This window comes from Anarhichas minor, unplaced genomic scaffold (genome assembly GCF_050575085.1).
Source record: "Anarhichas minor isolate MPS153535 unplaced genomic scaffold, ASM5057508v1 ptg000028l, whole genome shotgun sequence".
In the NCBI taxonomy this organism is placed as follows: domain Eukaryota; kingdom Metazoa; phylum Chordata; class Actinopteri; order Perciformes; family Anarhichadidae; genus Anarhichas; species Anarhichas minor.
The window spans coordinates 8,182,636-8,198,381 of NW_027466474.1; the positions used below are offsets into that span (position 1 = coordinate 8,182,636).

Consider the following 15,746-nt stretch of genomic DNA (forward strand, 5'->3'; position numbering starts at 1 on the left):
ATGTAAACTGATGATGCATCATCCCTCGACAACTCTCATGGACGCAGTTTGGAAATCTGTCTAATGAGTTCAGCATAATGATAAACTCTGCTACATTGTTTAATTGAGGAAGACAGTCATGTTGCCTAAACTCAGTGTTAATACATCTTTTACTTTTAATTTAATTGCGTATTGGGCAGGAAAATGAATTTGAATGCCTAGCTAGGTTATGTTAAAGCATCTTCTGGTTTTGTATTATTATTTTTAGTCAACGTTTTGGGAATATTTGGAAGGGGAGGAAAATTAGAAGTTGGACCCACTTCAAATCACTAGAGAATTGACCCAGAATACCTGCATGATGACACTTTGATTAGCTGACAAAATTGGGGCAATATATCAGATTTTTCTGGGCCATGGCAGAAGTACACATTGGCTGGACACATCAAGGAGAAAAAAAAGACGAAATAAGAGAGTAAATGGAGGTTGCAAGTTAGTAAATCCAAGTCATACTTTATTAAGAGCAAAACAATATGAAGCAATGGTTTATAATCCTATGTGATTGATTTGTGACTTCAAAGTGTCTCTGCACGAAATACAAGCATCAATTGAAGACGTGATGTACATCCACCTACATTTAAATCAGACCCCTGCCTAACTCGGGGAGCCAATATGCTGTTGATCCCTGAATATTTATGATTTCCAGCAGATGTCTGTTTAGGCAAAAATAACTGTTCACAAAAGATAATTTGTGCATGAAATTAGGCTAGTACAAGACATCAGTCAGCAGACTGAATTTCTCCTATGTTCACCACATTGTTGTGCTTTCATTGCAGTCATTGTGTGACGTTAAACCAGCTGAGACACACACACACACACACACACAGAGAGAAAAGGAAAAAGGCTTATTTTATGCCAGCTGGTGCAACATCACAGCAGATCCTGGCTGTGGGGTCAAGGTTGGAACAGTACAGTTTATTTTAGAAAATAAATGAAATATGGCCGTGTTCACCTATTAGATAAAAAATCCATGAGATTACTGAGAGAAAAAAAAATCCATTCGGAGGCTTGTCTCAAAAGCAAAGGCTGACGTCGGATTCATGCTCAAGGTTTCCAGAGGTTTTAGAAATGGGCCTTTCAGTAGTGGCCTAGCAGTTAAAGATGCATTCTCACTAGCAGACTCGTACTGAATGACTGTCTGACCTCAACTCATTTTTAAGCCATATGTCACATGCTGTTTTGATGCATGAGCAGAATAGAAATGGGCATTTTAGCCCTTTTATTCCCTTTCTTCCCTGACAGCAAGTGTAATTAATTTTGTCAATCTCTTCGGAATTTCAGTTTTCATTTAATGTCATGAATTATTAAAACTGAGTGAATACAGTTTATTATGCTGGTGGGCCTGCCCATGGACAGCTTTATAGAATTGGGAACAGTTTAAATTTAGAAATTTCTCACTCTGTATCTGTAGTTTATGAAACTTTCTACACAGTGTCACACTGTACTGTGCTGTTAGTGCTCATGACAAAGTTCCTGGGACACGGTTGTGCTCGAGAGCTTCGCTGACAGCCAGCAGAGCTTGGAAACGTAAGCGCTTTACGCAAGACGCTATAGATCAAAGGATTTCTACTTCAGTGACATATTGCTGCTATTTATTTGAATATCTTGACAGTGTGCTTGGCTCAAGGACTGCTACATTGCCATGGGGTCACACATAATTGACAGTCCAGACTGTTTATGAGTGGTTGCCTTGGTAAGTGTAGTAAAAATGGTCCTGGAGTGGACCACACGGGTCTTGACCCAGAGTTCACAACATCCTTTCAGGTTTGTGTGTGTGTGTGTGTGTGTGTGTGTGTGTGTGTGTGTGTGTGTGTGTGTGTGTGTGTGTGTGTGTGTGTGTGTGTGTGTGTGTGTGTGTGTGTGTGTGTGTGTGTGTGTGTGTGTGTGTGTGTGTGTGTGTGTGTGTGTGTGTGATCTATTTGCAAAGTAGGCTGCAGCCAGAAAGGGATTGTGTTGTTTGCAAGAAGAAATTGAAGAGAGAGAGGGGAAGACGGAATGAGAGAGCCAGTGTTTGTGTGTGCGATGGAGAGCGTGAGGACTGCAGATGTGCATGTTTGAGTGTTTATATGTGCTGTCAAGCAGTTTGCCTTGGGATGATTCAGACGAAGTCAATTGAAGGTAATTTCACTGCAGCTCATTTCCGAGCATTTGTCTTTTCACCAGCAGCCACAACAAATACTAGAGCACCTGCTGCAACAAACTCTCTCTCTCTCTCTCTCTCTCTCTCTCTCTCTCTCTCTCTCTCTCTCTCTCTCTGCTGTCACTGCCTATCTATGTGTGTGTGAGAGTGCATGTTTGTGTGTGTGCCTACCATCTCAAGTCTCACCCCTGACCTCCAGGCTGTCAGGCAGAAAGTGGCACCATATCCTCAGAAGTCAGTTTCTCTGATTCACACGCCTGTCTCTCTTCATCATTCTACCTCTCTCTTGCTCTCTCTCTCTCTCTACATCTTATTGGATCCCACTCTCCTCTTGTCGCCTTCGTCTTTCATCGTTACCTGTGTTTGTTGTCGCACTTTTTCCACTCACCGCCCCCTTTTCCATTTCTGTCATGCTGTCTTTGAATCACCGTGTGTTTCCCTCTCCCCTCTTCATCTGTCTCTATATTTAATCTTAAACTCTCGCCCACATCCCACCTCTGGCTGGGCAAAATGAGCGGGGAGGAGAATGGGTGGTGACTCTGTTGGCTGGGGAGGATGAAGGGGAGGCGACAAAAGTGGAGAACGGGGGAGAAACAGCAGCACCGGGAAGTGCAGAAAGGTGGTGGAGGGGTAAGGGGAGAGAACAGATGAAGGAGAAAGATCACAGACAAGATGAAAGTGATGCGTGTGTGTGTGTGTGTGTGTGTGTGTGTGTGTGTGTGTGTGTGTGTGTGTGTGTGTGTGTGTGTGTGTGTGTGTGTGTGAGAGAGAGGAAGAGGCTCATTTTCTTATGTTGAAATCTCCAAAAGTGTTTGGTTAAAGAATAAAGACAGGAGCATGGCAGAGAGGGAAGGGTGCCATGAAGACAGAGGAAGATGTGGGAAGCTGCACACACTGCTTGCCAGTAACCAATACGCACTGCACTGCAAGTGTGCTTGAGCATCTGCCACCACACACACACACATACCCAGTAGGGAGTTTCCTGACAGGGTGCAGCTTTTTATGAAATCTGTTTATACATGCAATGAGTTTAATTTACCAGTTGGTGGATTTGGGCTGTTAAAGAATTGTCTACAATTCAGGCAGTGTGTGTGTGTGTGTGTGTGTGTGTGTGTGTGTGTGTGTGTGTGTGTGTGTGTGTGTGTGTGTGTGTGTGTGTGTGTGTGTGTGTGTGTGTGTGTGTGTGTGTGTGTGTGTGTGTGAGAATGAGTGCGCACCCACGCCTTTGCAGTGGTAACAGAGCACTGGATGCTCCAGCGAGTCAGTCCTCTGTCGTTTCAAGGTGAGCCTCATTTTTCAACTGCCGATTGACGGGCTGCGCGCGCGCGCGCGCGTGTGTGTGTGTGTGTGTGTGTGTGTGTGTGTGTGTGTGTGTGTGTTTTAGGGAGACTGAGACTCGCTTTACTGCTCTGTAATCACACAAAAGAACAAACGCAGCTCTTCATTGGCCCTCAGAGACAGGGCACACACTGCATTTTGGGTAGTGTAGTCAGTTTTTTTTTCTCTGCTGTCTGGGCTCAAAGCAACAAAATATTTTGTTTTCCATTATATCATTATATAATTATATTAGTATTATATTAGTGAAAATAATGGAAAACAAACAAGGTCCTACTCTTGAGGGCACTCCCCAAATCAACGTGAATAAGTGTAAAAGAGTTCTTGCAACATCTTATATTTCCATAATATGAATCAAAACACAAAATCTGAAATATTTACATGCACAGATATTTGTCAATGAATAATTGTAGGAAGAAGCTGGAGTGATGCCAGCACAGACGCCACAACAATCAACTAAGTATGGCTGTTACATTTTTAAGACCTCCTCTCCAACTCGTTCTGATCTGATTGATGGCTAATCTACGACTGCTCTGCTTTACCCGAATGAATATGGTTAAAATGGAAACTCAGCAGAATTACTGATAATCCTCTTTAGAAATATAAGGCAGCTTGTGTTTTACCTGTAATGTTCTACATGTGTGTGTAATAAGTACAGTGAACTGATGGAAAGGGACTATTTTCTGTCAGTAGCAGTAGCAAATACTAGTATTGGTTTCATTTCTGCTTGTAAATGAATATGGTATGTCTGCAGATGTCCGGTATTTGCATGCTGCATTGCAGATATACAGTATGTGTGCACATTTTAAATGTTTTATTCTTTTGTCTACATAATTGGTTTCACCTTTTCTCAAGTGCCATGGTACAGTTTTAACATTTATCACTGCACTCCAGACAGAAGGAGGGATCCAGTAATGATCCTCAAAACAACCCGGAAACCTGCTCAGCTTTCTGCAGTTTGTTTTGTTGTGCATTTTAATTGGGTTCAACTGTATTTTTCAGGGACAGCGCACTTTAAATTAGCATTTCAACTAAAGAGCCACAAAGGCGAATCTTCAACTCTCAAAAGCCAAGTATCTCGGCCAACCCTGCGTAATCCAAGTTTGCTTCTCATTGGCATTGTTTGGGGCAGATTGCGTGTACCTCGCTGATAGTAAGACACTCAAGTGTCTCTTCAAGGCAGCTAGTTCAAACAATGGAAACATGGAAACACAGAACGTAATGTAGGTTTTCAACACTCACTCACAAAACATTATTTGATGATAAATAGAATATTAGGAAGGGCTGTGCTCTACAGCGATGGATCCCAAACTTTTAGAACGCTGAAAATGTCCCCTACCCCTCAGTAGATAAATATTAGATAAATATTTAGCTTAAAATAAACAATTAATACAATTAAATACGCTAACATGTTTAAGTTTTTTTTTCTAAATTTAATTGAGCTTATTTTTAGGGTGTACAAGGACAGATTAACAAAACAAAACAAAAAAAGGTTGCAGGTGTTAATAGAATACGTTGGCCAGCTGTTGCTGTGGAGAGAGAGAACACAACCTGCAGGTTTTGACCCCACTGACAGTCGGTTTCTTGTTTTGTTTTCATGTGTACCTGAGAAGAGAGAGCCGCGTCACACATGTATGATGTTGGGAATACCACAGTGAATCGGACAATGATAGATATCCCTCGTTCTACAGCAGCCGGAACCCGTCCGTTAAGCCAAGTAGTGGCCAGTCTGACTTTACTCCTGAGGGCTGAGATGTATCATCATTTCTTTGAGCTCTGTCAAATCTTATCATCGCTAGCGCTGACCGTCACTATTTTTCTGATCTGCTGAGCTCCTGAGAATCTCCCGAGCAGGAAAGCACGTTGTGTTACTAAGTCATTAGCTCTTTTGAAAGTTTTGAAACTGTAAAAAGGCACCATAAATTAACAGTATGATAAATCTTGTGGCATCCATGGCCTGTCCTCAAGGCACCGACTTTGGGAACAGCTGCCCTTACGCACACTGTGTACTGTGTGTTCATGATAAAGTTACGTTACAATCTAGTCCACCATCTTTGATTTGCTTATGAGAATTTAACTTTGCTCCGAACATGAATGAATTCCAGGATTCTGTGTTTTGCCGTCATGTGTCTAGAGACTATAAGTTGTTGTGAGCCAACAGTCCTTGCCTCTGCACAAACTCTGTACTTTCCTTCAAAGTTTTTAGCCTCTTTTACTTGTTTACGAGGGAAGAAATAGGACATGATTCAAAGTGATGTCGTGTTCCATTCAGAGAGCCCTCAGAGGAAAAAAAAAAAGAATTATGTTTGGTGCAGTCGTATTTACAACCAGTTAGGTGTAACAAGGAAAGGGGTGAAATATAGACAAAGAGTGTACCATTGACAAATCCATCTGCCGGCTTAATTCATTTGTTTTGTTGTTGGCTAGAGGAGAGTGTGTTAGCTGAGCAACAGAGCCGGGAAACCAATGTAAACTGAATATTTATGAGATTTGCCTACAAATATTTGATAATCAGAGATAAACACGATAAAGTGGAAAACTAGATCTGTAAGCCATCAGGGGAACACACACACACACACACACACACACACACACACACACACACACACACACATCTTATCAGTGTGCTAATAGATTGTGATAATGTATAGTCTGTTTTGGAGTCGTCTTTTTTTCCGTCCTTTTCACCTATCTTCACTTCTCTCACTTTTCTCTCTTATCTCTATCCTCCTCTATCATCTTATCCTTCTCTCCTCTGCCATATCACCCATCCCCTCCAATCTCCATCATTAACCCCCAGTATATCTCTCCTCCTCTCTCCTCTCCATCCTGTTGCCCCCCCCCCCCCGCTGCCCTCCCTCCCTCCCTCTCCCTAATCCATCTCCCTGCCCTTCTGACTTTCTAGTCCTTCTCTCTTTCACCGCATCTCATCACCTTTTCACAGTTTGCAGAGTGTCAGTGACACACACACACACACACAAGGATGCATATGAAAGTACACACATTTCTCCTGACTTTGTCTCGCTGTCAATCTCCTTTAACCTTTATCTCTCTTTCTCCCCATCATCCGTCATTCTCAGGAGCAAAGTGATGTAATTAAAGTCAAGGCCGTTTAATGTCCTAACCTATTGATTGGGTTTCCCTAGCCTCTAATTTGCATTATACCCATTATACCCCTGATCTCCTTCTACGTTGCAGTTGTTTCCAATATGTGTGTTATCTCTGCCGGGATGATTTTAATACGAGACATGTAAACAACTTGCAAGCACATCTTACACAGAGTTTTGAAATGTTGCCATAAGAAGTTTTGATTTGTTTCTCTCAGTTGATGACTCAAAGCAAATATACAACATTACATATTGAAAAAGAAAGCATTACGATAATAACAAAATAAAAATGTAAAGTACACATTTGTTAGAAAACATTTAATCTGTAAGGATTTGATTCGTACTGACTCAAATTCCTGCATATGTTGGCTTTGCAACATTCTTTCATCCGAGGACGAAAACAGAGAAAAGCACTTAGTATTTATAACCCCTAACCCACAACAAGCTCCCTATACATTTAAGCGTTATGGCATTTCTGTCAATAATTGAAAGAAAAGAGAGACTAAGAATATCTCCTTACTCTGTTTTTGACTTGACTTGATGTGTTTGTCTTTGCCAATGAAAGACTGTTTGATAGTGTTACACAAACACACATGCATATGCACACACTTTCATTTTAAGGTATGTTCTTAACTAACTGATGAGGTTATATAATCGTAAAGTACACGGGTCACATTTATCAACACTGTCTCGTTTGTAGATTCCTGCACACATTTGCTTGTTCTCTCCCTCACACACACACACACACACACACACACACACATATGTACACGCAGATGTACAGGGGCAGCATTAGTGTATAAGAGAAGGGTTATTGCAATATAATCCCATATTAAAGCTACACTAGCTGTTCTCACGATTGGTTCAGAGGCTTTTAATAGCGATCGGGCAACAGACACACAAACACACCCTCATCCACAGACACACACACATTGCACATTGACAGAAGCATTTGGACTCCTTTTATAAGCAAAAGTTATAACTGATGTTGCATGGTAAAACACAGAATAAGCACTATGCACAGACAGTACATAAAGGCACACAGACGTAATCATATGCAGCAAATCCTACTGTGACAGATGGGTAGGATTACTCACCTGCCACACACACACACACACACACACACACACATATTCACATACACACACACACACACACACACACACATATTCACATACACACTGTGATGCTGTGATCATTCTACTTTAAAAATAAATACGAATACAAACTGTTGCTATAAGCAGCCTTCCTGAAGTAGATATGTACACACCTTTGTCAAAGCTACTGAGTCTGTAGTAAACAAGACGCCCAAACAAAGCCAGTTACTGTGGATTTTGTTTTTGTTTTTAAGGGGGGGGGGGGGGGGGGAGGGTTTCTCCAGAGTCCAGAGGTTAAACCTTAGGATTTTGTCCATTACTCCAGTTGGCTCACTGTGGCTCGCTTCCAAACAATCACCAGTACATCCATTCAAATTCTGGCCGGTGTCTTAAATCTTGAATGAGCTGCTTTGAAAATAAAGAACTATAGCTGCGACCTACGCGACTGGAGAGATTCCACAGATGGTCAAAATAGAGCATCTTTAACAAAAAAGAAAACCTTTCAGGCTTGTTTGCGTTCACTCACATACACTTACTGTACACACTGTAATCTTTCCTCACAACTGTCTTCCGTTGCTTTCTCACTCACTTACCTTTTCTTATCCTCCCCTTTAGTCCACATGCTTGTTCTCGATGTCTCTCTCTCATCTCTGATAGTCCTTTAGTCCTCCGGAGCGCTCTCCTCCAACCCTTTGCCGCGCTCTATCCTCTCTCTCTCCGTCTCATTCTGTTGCTACTGATCCTCGCATGCTCGCGGAGCCCAGTGATCCTCCCTCCTTTCTCTCTCTCTCTCTCTCTCTCTCTCTCTCTTTCTCTCTCCCTCCCTCCCCCCCTCTCTCCCTCTATCTCCCTGCCTCTCTTTCTGCCTTTCTCTGATTTATCTCTATCTCAGTTTTTTTCGATACCTACTGCAGTTCCTTCGCAACCCTTTACCTCTTTAACTCTCACCTCTCAAGTACTGTCACTTTGATTTTAATTCGTCCACCTTCTCTCTCTTTCACTCTTTCTGTCTGTTTCCCCATTTCTGTCTCTTTAATGGTGGCTAATCCCATGCCATGCCCTGGTCTGTGTGTGTGTGTGTGTGTGTGTGTGTGTGTGTGTGTGTGTGTGTCTGCATTGACCCTGGCATGGTGGTAGACCCAATGAAACTTTGGCAGCACAGAAGTATCTTCTCCCGGGAGGCGAGCCAGGACCCAAACAAACACACGCTTGCTCGCACACACACAGAAACACACACTCACTTCTATCAGTCACTTTATTTATATCTTTGCTTTTCAAACGCGTTGTGCTATTGCCTCTCTCTTTCTCTCTCTCTCTGTCTTGGTCTGTCGCTTTCTCTCCCTGGTAGCTTCACCTCGCTCTCCCCTTTGAGCTGTTTTTTCGCTGTCCTCCCTCTTCTTTGCCCCACTTTAGCCTCCTCACACCGTTCTTTCCTCCTCTTTTATCTTCATCCCTTATACACTCACCTCATCCTCTGTGTTTGACTGTCCCAGCTCCCATCCTTTCATTCCCTCTGTGTCATTCTCTTCGTTTCTCCACTCCTAATCATACCGGCTGGGGATGCTGCTGCTTTCTTTCTCGAGGCAAACGAGACAAAAAAAAACTAGATTAATTGTATAGAAAGGGAGATTAAACGCCATATGACATCAGGCTCTAATTAAGCTTAATTATGACTGCTTTGTTTTTTTGTGCACAGCATGACTGTTTGCAAAATGATTTCCTCATTCGTCAAGCATCACGGAAGACAATAATATTTTCAACATCTTTTACAGGCAAGTTTAAAAGTTTTAACCTCGAAATCAGAGTAGGTTCAGTTAAATCACTTAAGGTCAACGTTAGTTAGCTAAAATAAGTGAGATAGATGAACACTAAGTGCTCACAAATATGGTAAAACTGTTGTGTGTTTTTATTTATTTGTAAGGGCTTATGTATCTGTGTTTTAAGTTATAACTCAGTTTTTGTGTGTATGGACAATGAATTATTACATGTGAAGGTGTGTGTGTGTGTGTGTTCCCTGAGTGGTCCCTGAGTGGTCCCTTGATGCAGTCCCTTGATGCAGTGTCCGCGTAAATGTCCCTGTTGACCCTTCCCCCACCTGAAAATGACTGGTGATATGCGGCACAGCAAAGTGGTTGACTCACCTTGCGTTGTGTTTCATTTGACCTCTGATGAGGCAAGCAAAAGTGTGTGTGTGTGTGTGTGTGTGTGTGTGTGTGTGTGTGTGTGTGTGTGTGTGTGTGTGCATGAATTACATATACAATACACGTATGGACAAAAACATACAAGGTTGACAAAGCATAAGAAAGTTGACTGAAGCTCTGAGGTCACAGTAATTAGATTTTGGATTGGAGGAGGAGAAGTATGTCATTATCGAACAGGAGGAGGAAGAGGAGGATGAGTACGCTGTCTGAGCTGGAGACTAAGTTTCTCGTCTCCTCCTCTCTTGTTATTCCTCTTCCCCTGACCTCCCTCTCTCTATTTGGTGTCTCTTCATTATTTCTATCACCTAGGTACTCTTTGTACTTGACTGGGAGATGGGAATCTGTAGACGCATTGATCTGTTCTCTGAATAGACGAACATGTTCACATATCACACTGAAATTCAAACACCCATTCGCACACACATGTTCCCTCGTTCTCTGTCTCTGCCTCAGACAAAGACACAGTCACATCAGCCTGAGGCACACAGCAACTCTTAATTGCACCTCCGCACAATCCATCTCTCTCTTTCAACCCCCCTCTACTTCCTACCAGCTGTCTGGCAAAATGTGTGTGTGTGTATAATAGACGCATGTTATAGAGCGGGGTCAGTGATGAGTGTGTGTCTGCAATGGTACAGTGAGGGATGATGCAGGCTTCCTGTGAGACTGTTTTGTAGATGTTCTATTTTATTTTTTTTTGTTTTTTATATATATTTGAAAAATCACAGTTGAGAGCAGCAAAAATGACTTGCTTCCTGGAGGGGACACCACACACACACACACACAAAAAAGAAAGGGTGGGGAGGAGAGCACCTTTAGGGTATGGACCTAAATGAAGGGCTGTGAAAGGCATCAATGAGTAATAAAAACGTATTTGAATGGATGGTTGTCATGTCCCTTTTAGCTTTCGGTTGAAACTCATTTATTCATGTATTTGTGTTCGTAGTCTATTTTGCTACTTTGTCTGTCTGTCGACTAGTTCTCTGAATAGGCTAAATGTCTCAGATATTGGCAATTTAATAGGGGAGAACAAACACCGAAATCATCCAAGTGTGGCCGGTGGATTACTTGCTCTACTGTTCCACGCTATTGAGTGACAGTTGAGACCAACATGCCAGAAGAAAATATTTGTGAACTTCTAGCGGATGAATCTATTTAAATTAGAGTTGACAAAGTAATTGCTTTCATGCTCTGTCTTAATTTAAAAAGAATGATGTGTTAATTATATCTAATTGCATCAATAGTGTTTCACTGTTCAGCCCACCTGGCATCTCTTGGGGATAATGAACTTTAAACAGAGAATTCAAAACTTGACTTTTAAAAGAAGAAATAGCTCAAACTTTTGCATTTGCAGCTACAGCGTTACTTTGACCTGTTGCTTATGGTGGCAAAAGTTATCAGAGGTTAAAAATAAAAAAGAGGTGGATGGATGTGTGCTTCGGAGCTGCTGAAGGTGAAGAGAAGGTGGTGCAGGTTGGCTGTCAGCTGTAGGAAGGGAGGGACAGAGAAGCCCATGGGCCAGCTTTTATGGGCTGTAAGGCCCAGCTGACGTTGTTTAGTAGTTGTTTAGTTTGACACTTTTGCACCGTGGAGTTTAATCAACATTGCAGCTTCTAGCTTGCTGGCACGGCATAGTTTAGCTAGTCATGCAGGTGCATTTGCAGGTACCTGTCATTTCGATGCAACTCTGAAAATACAGCTGTTAATACATTATTAATGAGAGTGTCCAAAATGTGAGAAAATGGATGGATAAATGATGGAAAGAGGAGGAGGAGGAGGAGGAGGTGCAGGAGGTGGAGGAGGGGAGGAATCCCAGACCTCGCCAGCATCTGTGTCCTGTTTTGTCAGTAATCTCTTCACTGTTGCGTAAGGCCTTCGCCTCGACAAGCACTGAGCTCTCTCTCTCTCTCTCTCTCTCTCTCTCTCTCTCCCCCTCTCCCCCTCCCTCTCTCTACCTCTCTCTATCTCTCTCTATCTCCCCCTCCCTCTCTCTATCTCTCTCCGTCTGTCTGTCATACTTCAATTGTCAGTAGTTTTATTTATAGGCACAAGGCTCAGATGCTTCTTGTATGCCTCTGCATGTAATGTGTTGATTAAACACATTGATGTGTGAGGACACAAACAGTTGATGGTCAGATATTTGGCCCTTTGAGCGTTTGTGTTTGTGTGTGTTTCTAGATGGTGTTAGAGGAGATTGAGAGCATAAGTCCTCAGAGAAGACCAATTACACAGAAGTAGGGCAATACGACACGTGACCTTCACAAACACACACACTGGCTTACACAAACAGTGAACCTGAAACCCAGAAAGTACTGAACTGTAGAGTAGTTTTGGTGTGTGTGTGTGTGTGTGTGTGTGTGTGTGTGTGTGTGTGTGTGTGTGTGCTTAATCCTATTATTGATCAACCATTACACTCTAAGGAGGCAAAGACGGAAGAGAGGGTGTAGGAGAAGTGAGCTTCTCTACTTGCTGCTCTGTAAACGCTTGCTATCCTCTTAGGAAAACTGCCAATAACACAATTTCACAATTACCTCTAAGACAAAACAGACATTATTTAAAGACGTACTTTAGTGTCACATTATATTGATCTCAGAGTAACTTTGAACATGTGTTGGGGAGATGAGGGGGGAAAGACAGGAGGAGTTAAATGAGAGAGTTTGCTGACAGGGTGTCTGGTGTCACTGCACTGCAGGAAGAAAGTTGAGTGGAGGATGGAGGTGGTCACACACACACACACACACATCCAAGAACATACAATTCTCTTCCCCAGTAAGACATAGACTGTTTGAAGTCCAACTGAAAACACTTCCTTTACCAATTGCTGTGTGTGTGTCTGCCTTTATATTTGCATATGTGACTGAAAAAGTATGTTTTCTTATTGGAATGAAGGCAAGTGCACGCACGCACACCCACCCGCCCTGCTCATTTTGATTAGATGAAAGCTGTCACCACATGAGATGCCGTTCATCTTTCATCTTCAATCAGCCATCCATCATGCTTCATCTCTGTCTCGTGTTTCCCATTTTTGTGCCAACAACTCTGGAGAATAATTTCACCCAGACCCCGGTCCGTTACGATGAAGCAGAAATACCTGCACATCTGCCGAGGTTTCTGAAAAAGGTTTTTGCGAACTTGATTCCAGCAATTAAGCCCAGCAGAGGGAAGGATCAGAAAACATTAACGTATATAGCAGTGGAACAAAAGTAGATGAAAGTGACTTTAAGCACGGCATCCCACTGATGGCTCTCGGTGGTACGAGGGTCATTCCTGCATGCTTACGGACAGAAAATGAGAAAATGTCAGATGGAAAAGAGAAAGTGGAAAAATTGAATAACGAAAGTAACAGGGCTTTACCATGTTTCATTTTAGGTTGTCAGTAATTTTATTGGCTGGACGGAAAGTACAAAGGGCAGCGATGTTCACAGCGAAGAATGAGTAATCAGACAAACCGGTGGAGTAGATGGAGAAGAGGGAAGTGGAGGCGGCTGATGATAAATGACTAATCAATTAATATTTCAGTAGTCTATAAAAAAAGCTTCTGTAATAAATGCAAACAATTGTTACATTCATGCCATTGGTTATTTCTGTTCTGGTCGGTGTAGTTGAGTATTTGTCCATGTCTTCTCTGTGTTCTTCTCCTTTGCCTGCTGCCCCTCTCAGTGTCTTCCTCCTCTCAGGTTTGCTCTAACTTTCCCATGAATTTAGTGCTTTAATCCAGCTCAAGGATTCTTTTCTCAGCATAAGTAGTTTTCACACACACTTACAACTTGAAACTTGTTAAAAACTTTTTTCCCCCCCTCTCCTCATCTCGTCTGTCTTCCTTTCAAAGCGATGCTCACTCCTTCTGCCCCCTCTCCTGTCTCTCGACTCTCCTTCACTTTTATCTATATCCAATCCTCCCTATTACCAGTCTCTCTGTGTGTGTTTTTGTGTACTCACCGTGGGCCATATTCAGAGTTAAGTGCACATACGGAGGAGCTAATACCTCATTAAAAACACCAATAAAAAAAACAACTGTAAATCAGTATGTAAGTTTGCCCAAAAACAAGAGAAGCTGTTGTGAAATCAGGAGCTTTAAATGTTTTGTTTTGATATGATTTTAAATGATTTTTTTCATAGGTTTTACCATGCTATAATATCCCACTGTGTAAACTGTCACTTTCTGTTGACCACATCTTGCATTTCACAGTATATGAACAGCGCCCTCTTGTTTGTCAAAATGACCACTTACCTTGATGTTGCTGATATTGCTCTGTCCTGAAGTTGTCTTCTATACAAAAGTAAAACACATATTAAAAGTCATTTTTCTTTAAGCTGTTTGCACTTTTAGCAATTTTGTGGTTATGTATATCCTTTTTTTTGTTATATAGTAATTCAGAATGTATTTTTTTAATCTTACCTAGCAGATGGCCACAATTTCTACTTTAAAATACAATTTAGAAACTTGAGAGGCTGCCAGTCTTCCTGGTTATGTTTGTTTATAGTAATTATGGTAATTTGTGAATAACAACTTTTTCATATAAACGGCATCGTTAAAACATAACATCACAGTGTCTTGCTCAGAGCGCTGGCCTTTTGTTCCAGGTCCTGTAATATGTGATGACGTTGATGCTCTTTGGTCTTAAGAATTGCGCCTCAAATTAGCAAGTGAACTGGTGTGAGGTTTTTGTTGAAATATACTCCAGGCAGCCTTAGACATGGTGCAGCAATCAGTTACCTGAATAGATTTAAATGTCTTTGGCTTTAGAATCATAGCATGCAGTGTAAGAGCAGCTGCACAGTGCCCAGAAAGTAATGCGTCTCTTTCTCTCTCTCTCCCACACACTTTTCCTTTGTAGTCCAGGGTGGTCGCCTGCATGACAGCTATCCTCAGTCAGATGGATGATCGTCACTATGATACATACATTGAAACCTTCGCTGGATCCTCTGATCTAGTGGTATGTACACACACACACACACATACCTGCAGATGACTGTTAAATACACACCAATGGTAAAAATAAATCTTTCTCTGTTCTACAACACACATTCTTCTTCTCTTGCTCATTTCACTGCAGGACTTCCTGATGGAGTCCTTCCTACTTTTCAAGGACCTGATTGGGAAACATGTGTACCCTTCTGACTGGATGGCCATGATCATGGTACAGAACAGGTACTACAGACCCGAGATTTGAACCATCCACCTACTTGTCCCAGATCTGCCTCTCTAACTGAATAGGCCACAACTGCCTCAGTACGACCTGCTATCGGGACAGTGAGGCCTGGTGTATGTGAATCATAAAAGACATCCACAGCGACTTTTGCACACACAAACCCACATAGGGATAACTTAGAGATAGTAAAGCTGGGGATCAGGGCTGCGATGATGAAAAAGGCTGAGGTGACAAGTGTGTTGGCGTGTGTGTGTGTGTGTGTGTGTGTGTGTGTGTGTGTGTGTGTGTGTGTGAACTGCTGCTGTGTATGTTTTGTGATGTAAGCTAGGGGGGAGGCTACAGCTGTGTCAGAGGAAGAGAAAAGGCAAATAGGTAAAAGTGAGAGTGAGGTAGAGGAAAAAAGTAAAGGGCAGGCAGAGGTAATGTCAGTTGGCTGTGAATAACGATGATTGATAGATAGATAGTGTTCGTGCAGAAAGACAGATTTGCCACTTAACTTTAGAAATTCATGAAGTCACAAATCACTGATACACCTGCACACTGTGTGAAGCTGCTATCAAGATCTGTCATTGTGATAGAAGCTTTGAATCTGAAGCAATATTACAGTCTTGAAATAGCTGAATAAAGGTGTGGGCTAGAGCTTTTAAAGTCGCAAATCGTTGATTAACAACAAATAC

At 42.1% G+C, this 15,746-nt stretch overlaps 1 protein-coding gene across 1 annotated transcript in view; it reads left to right on the forward strand.

Moving 5' to 3' along the window:
- Positions 1–15,746, forward strand: part of dock2 (dedicator of cytokinesis 2) — an 87,647-nt gene that overhangs the window by 55,910 nt on the left and 15,991 nt on the right. Inside the window, exons 27-28 of the mRNA XM_076103076.1 lie at positions 14,755–14,853; positions 14,974–15,068. Of these exons, the coding sequence (XP_075959191.1) occupies positions 14,755–14,853; positions 14,974–15,068 (194 nt within the window). The remainder of the gene's footprint in view (positions 1–14,754; positions 14,854–14,973; positions 15,069–15,746) is intronic.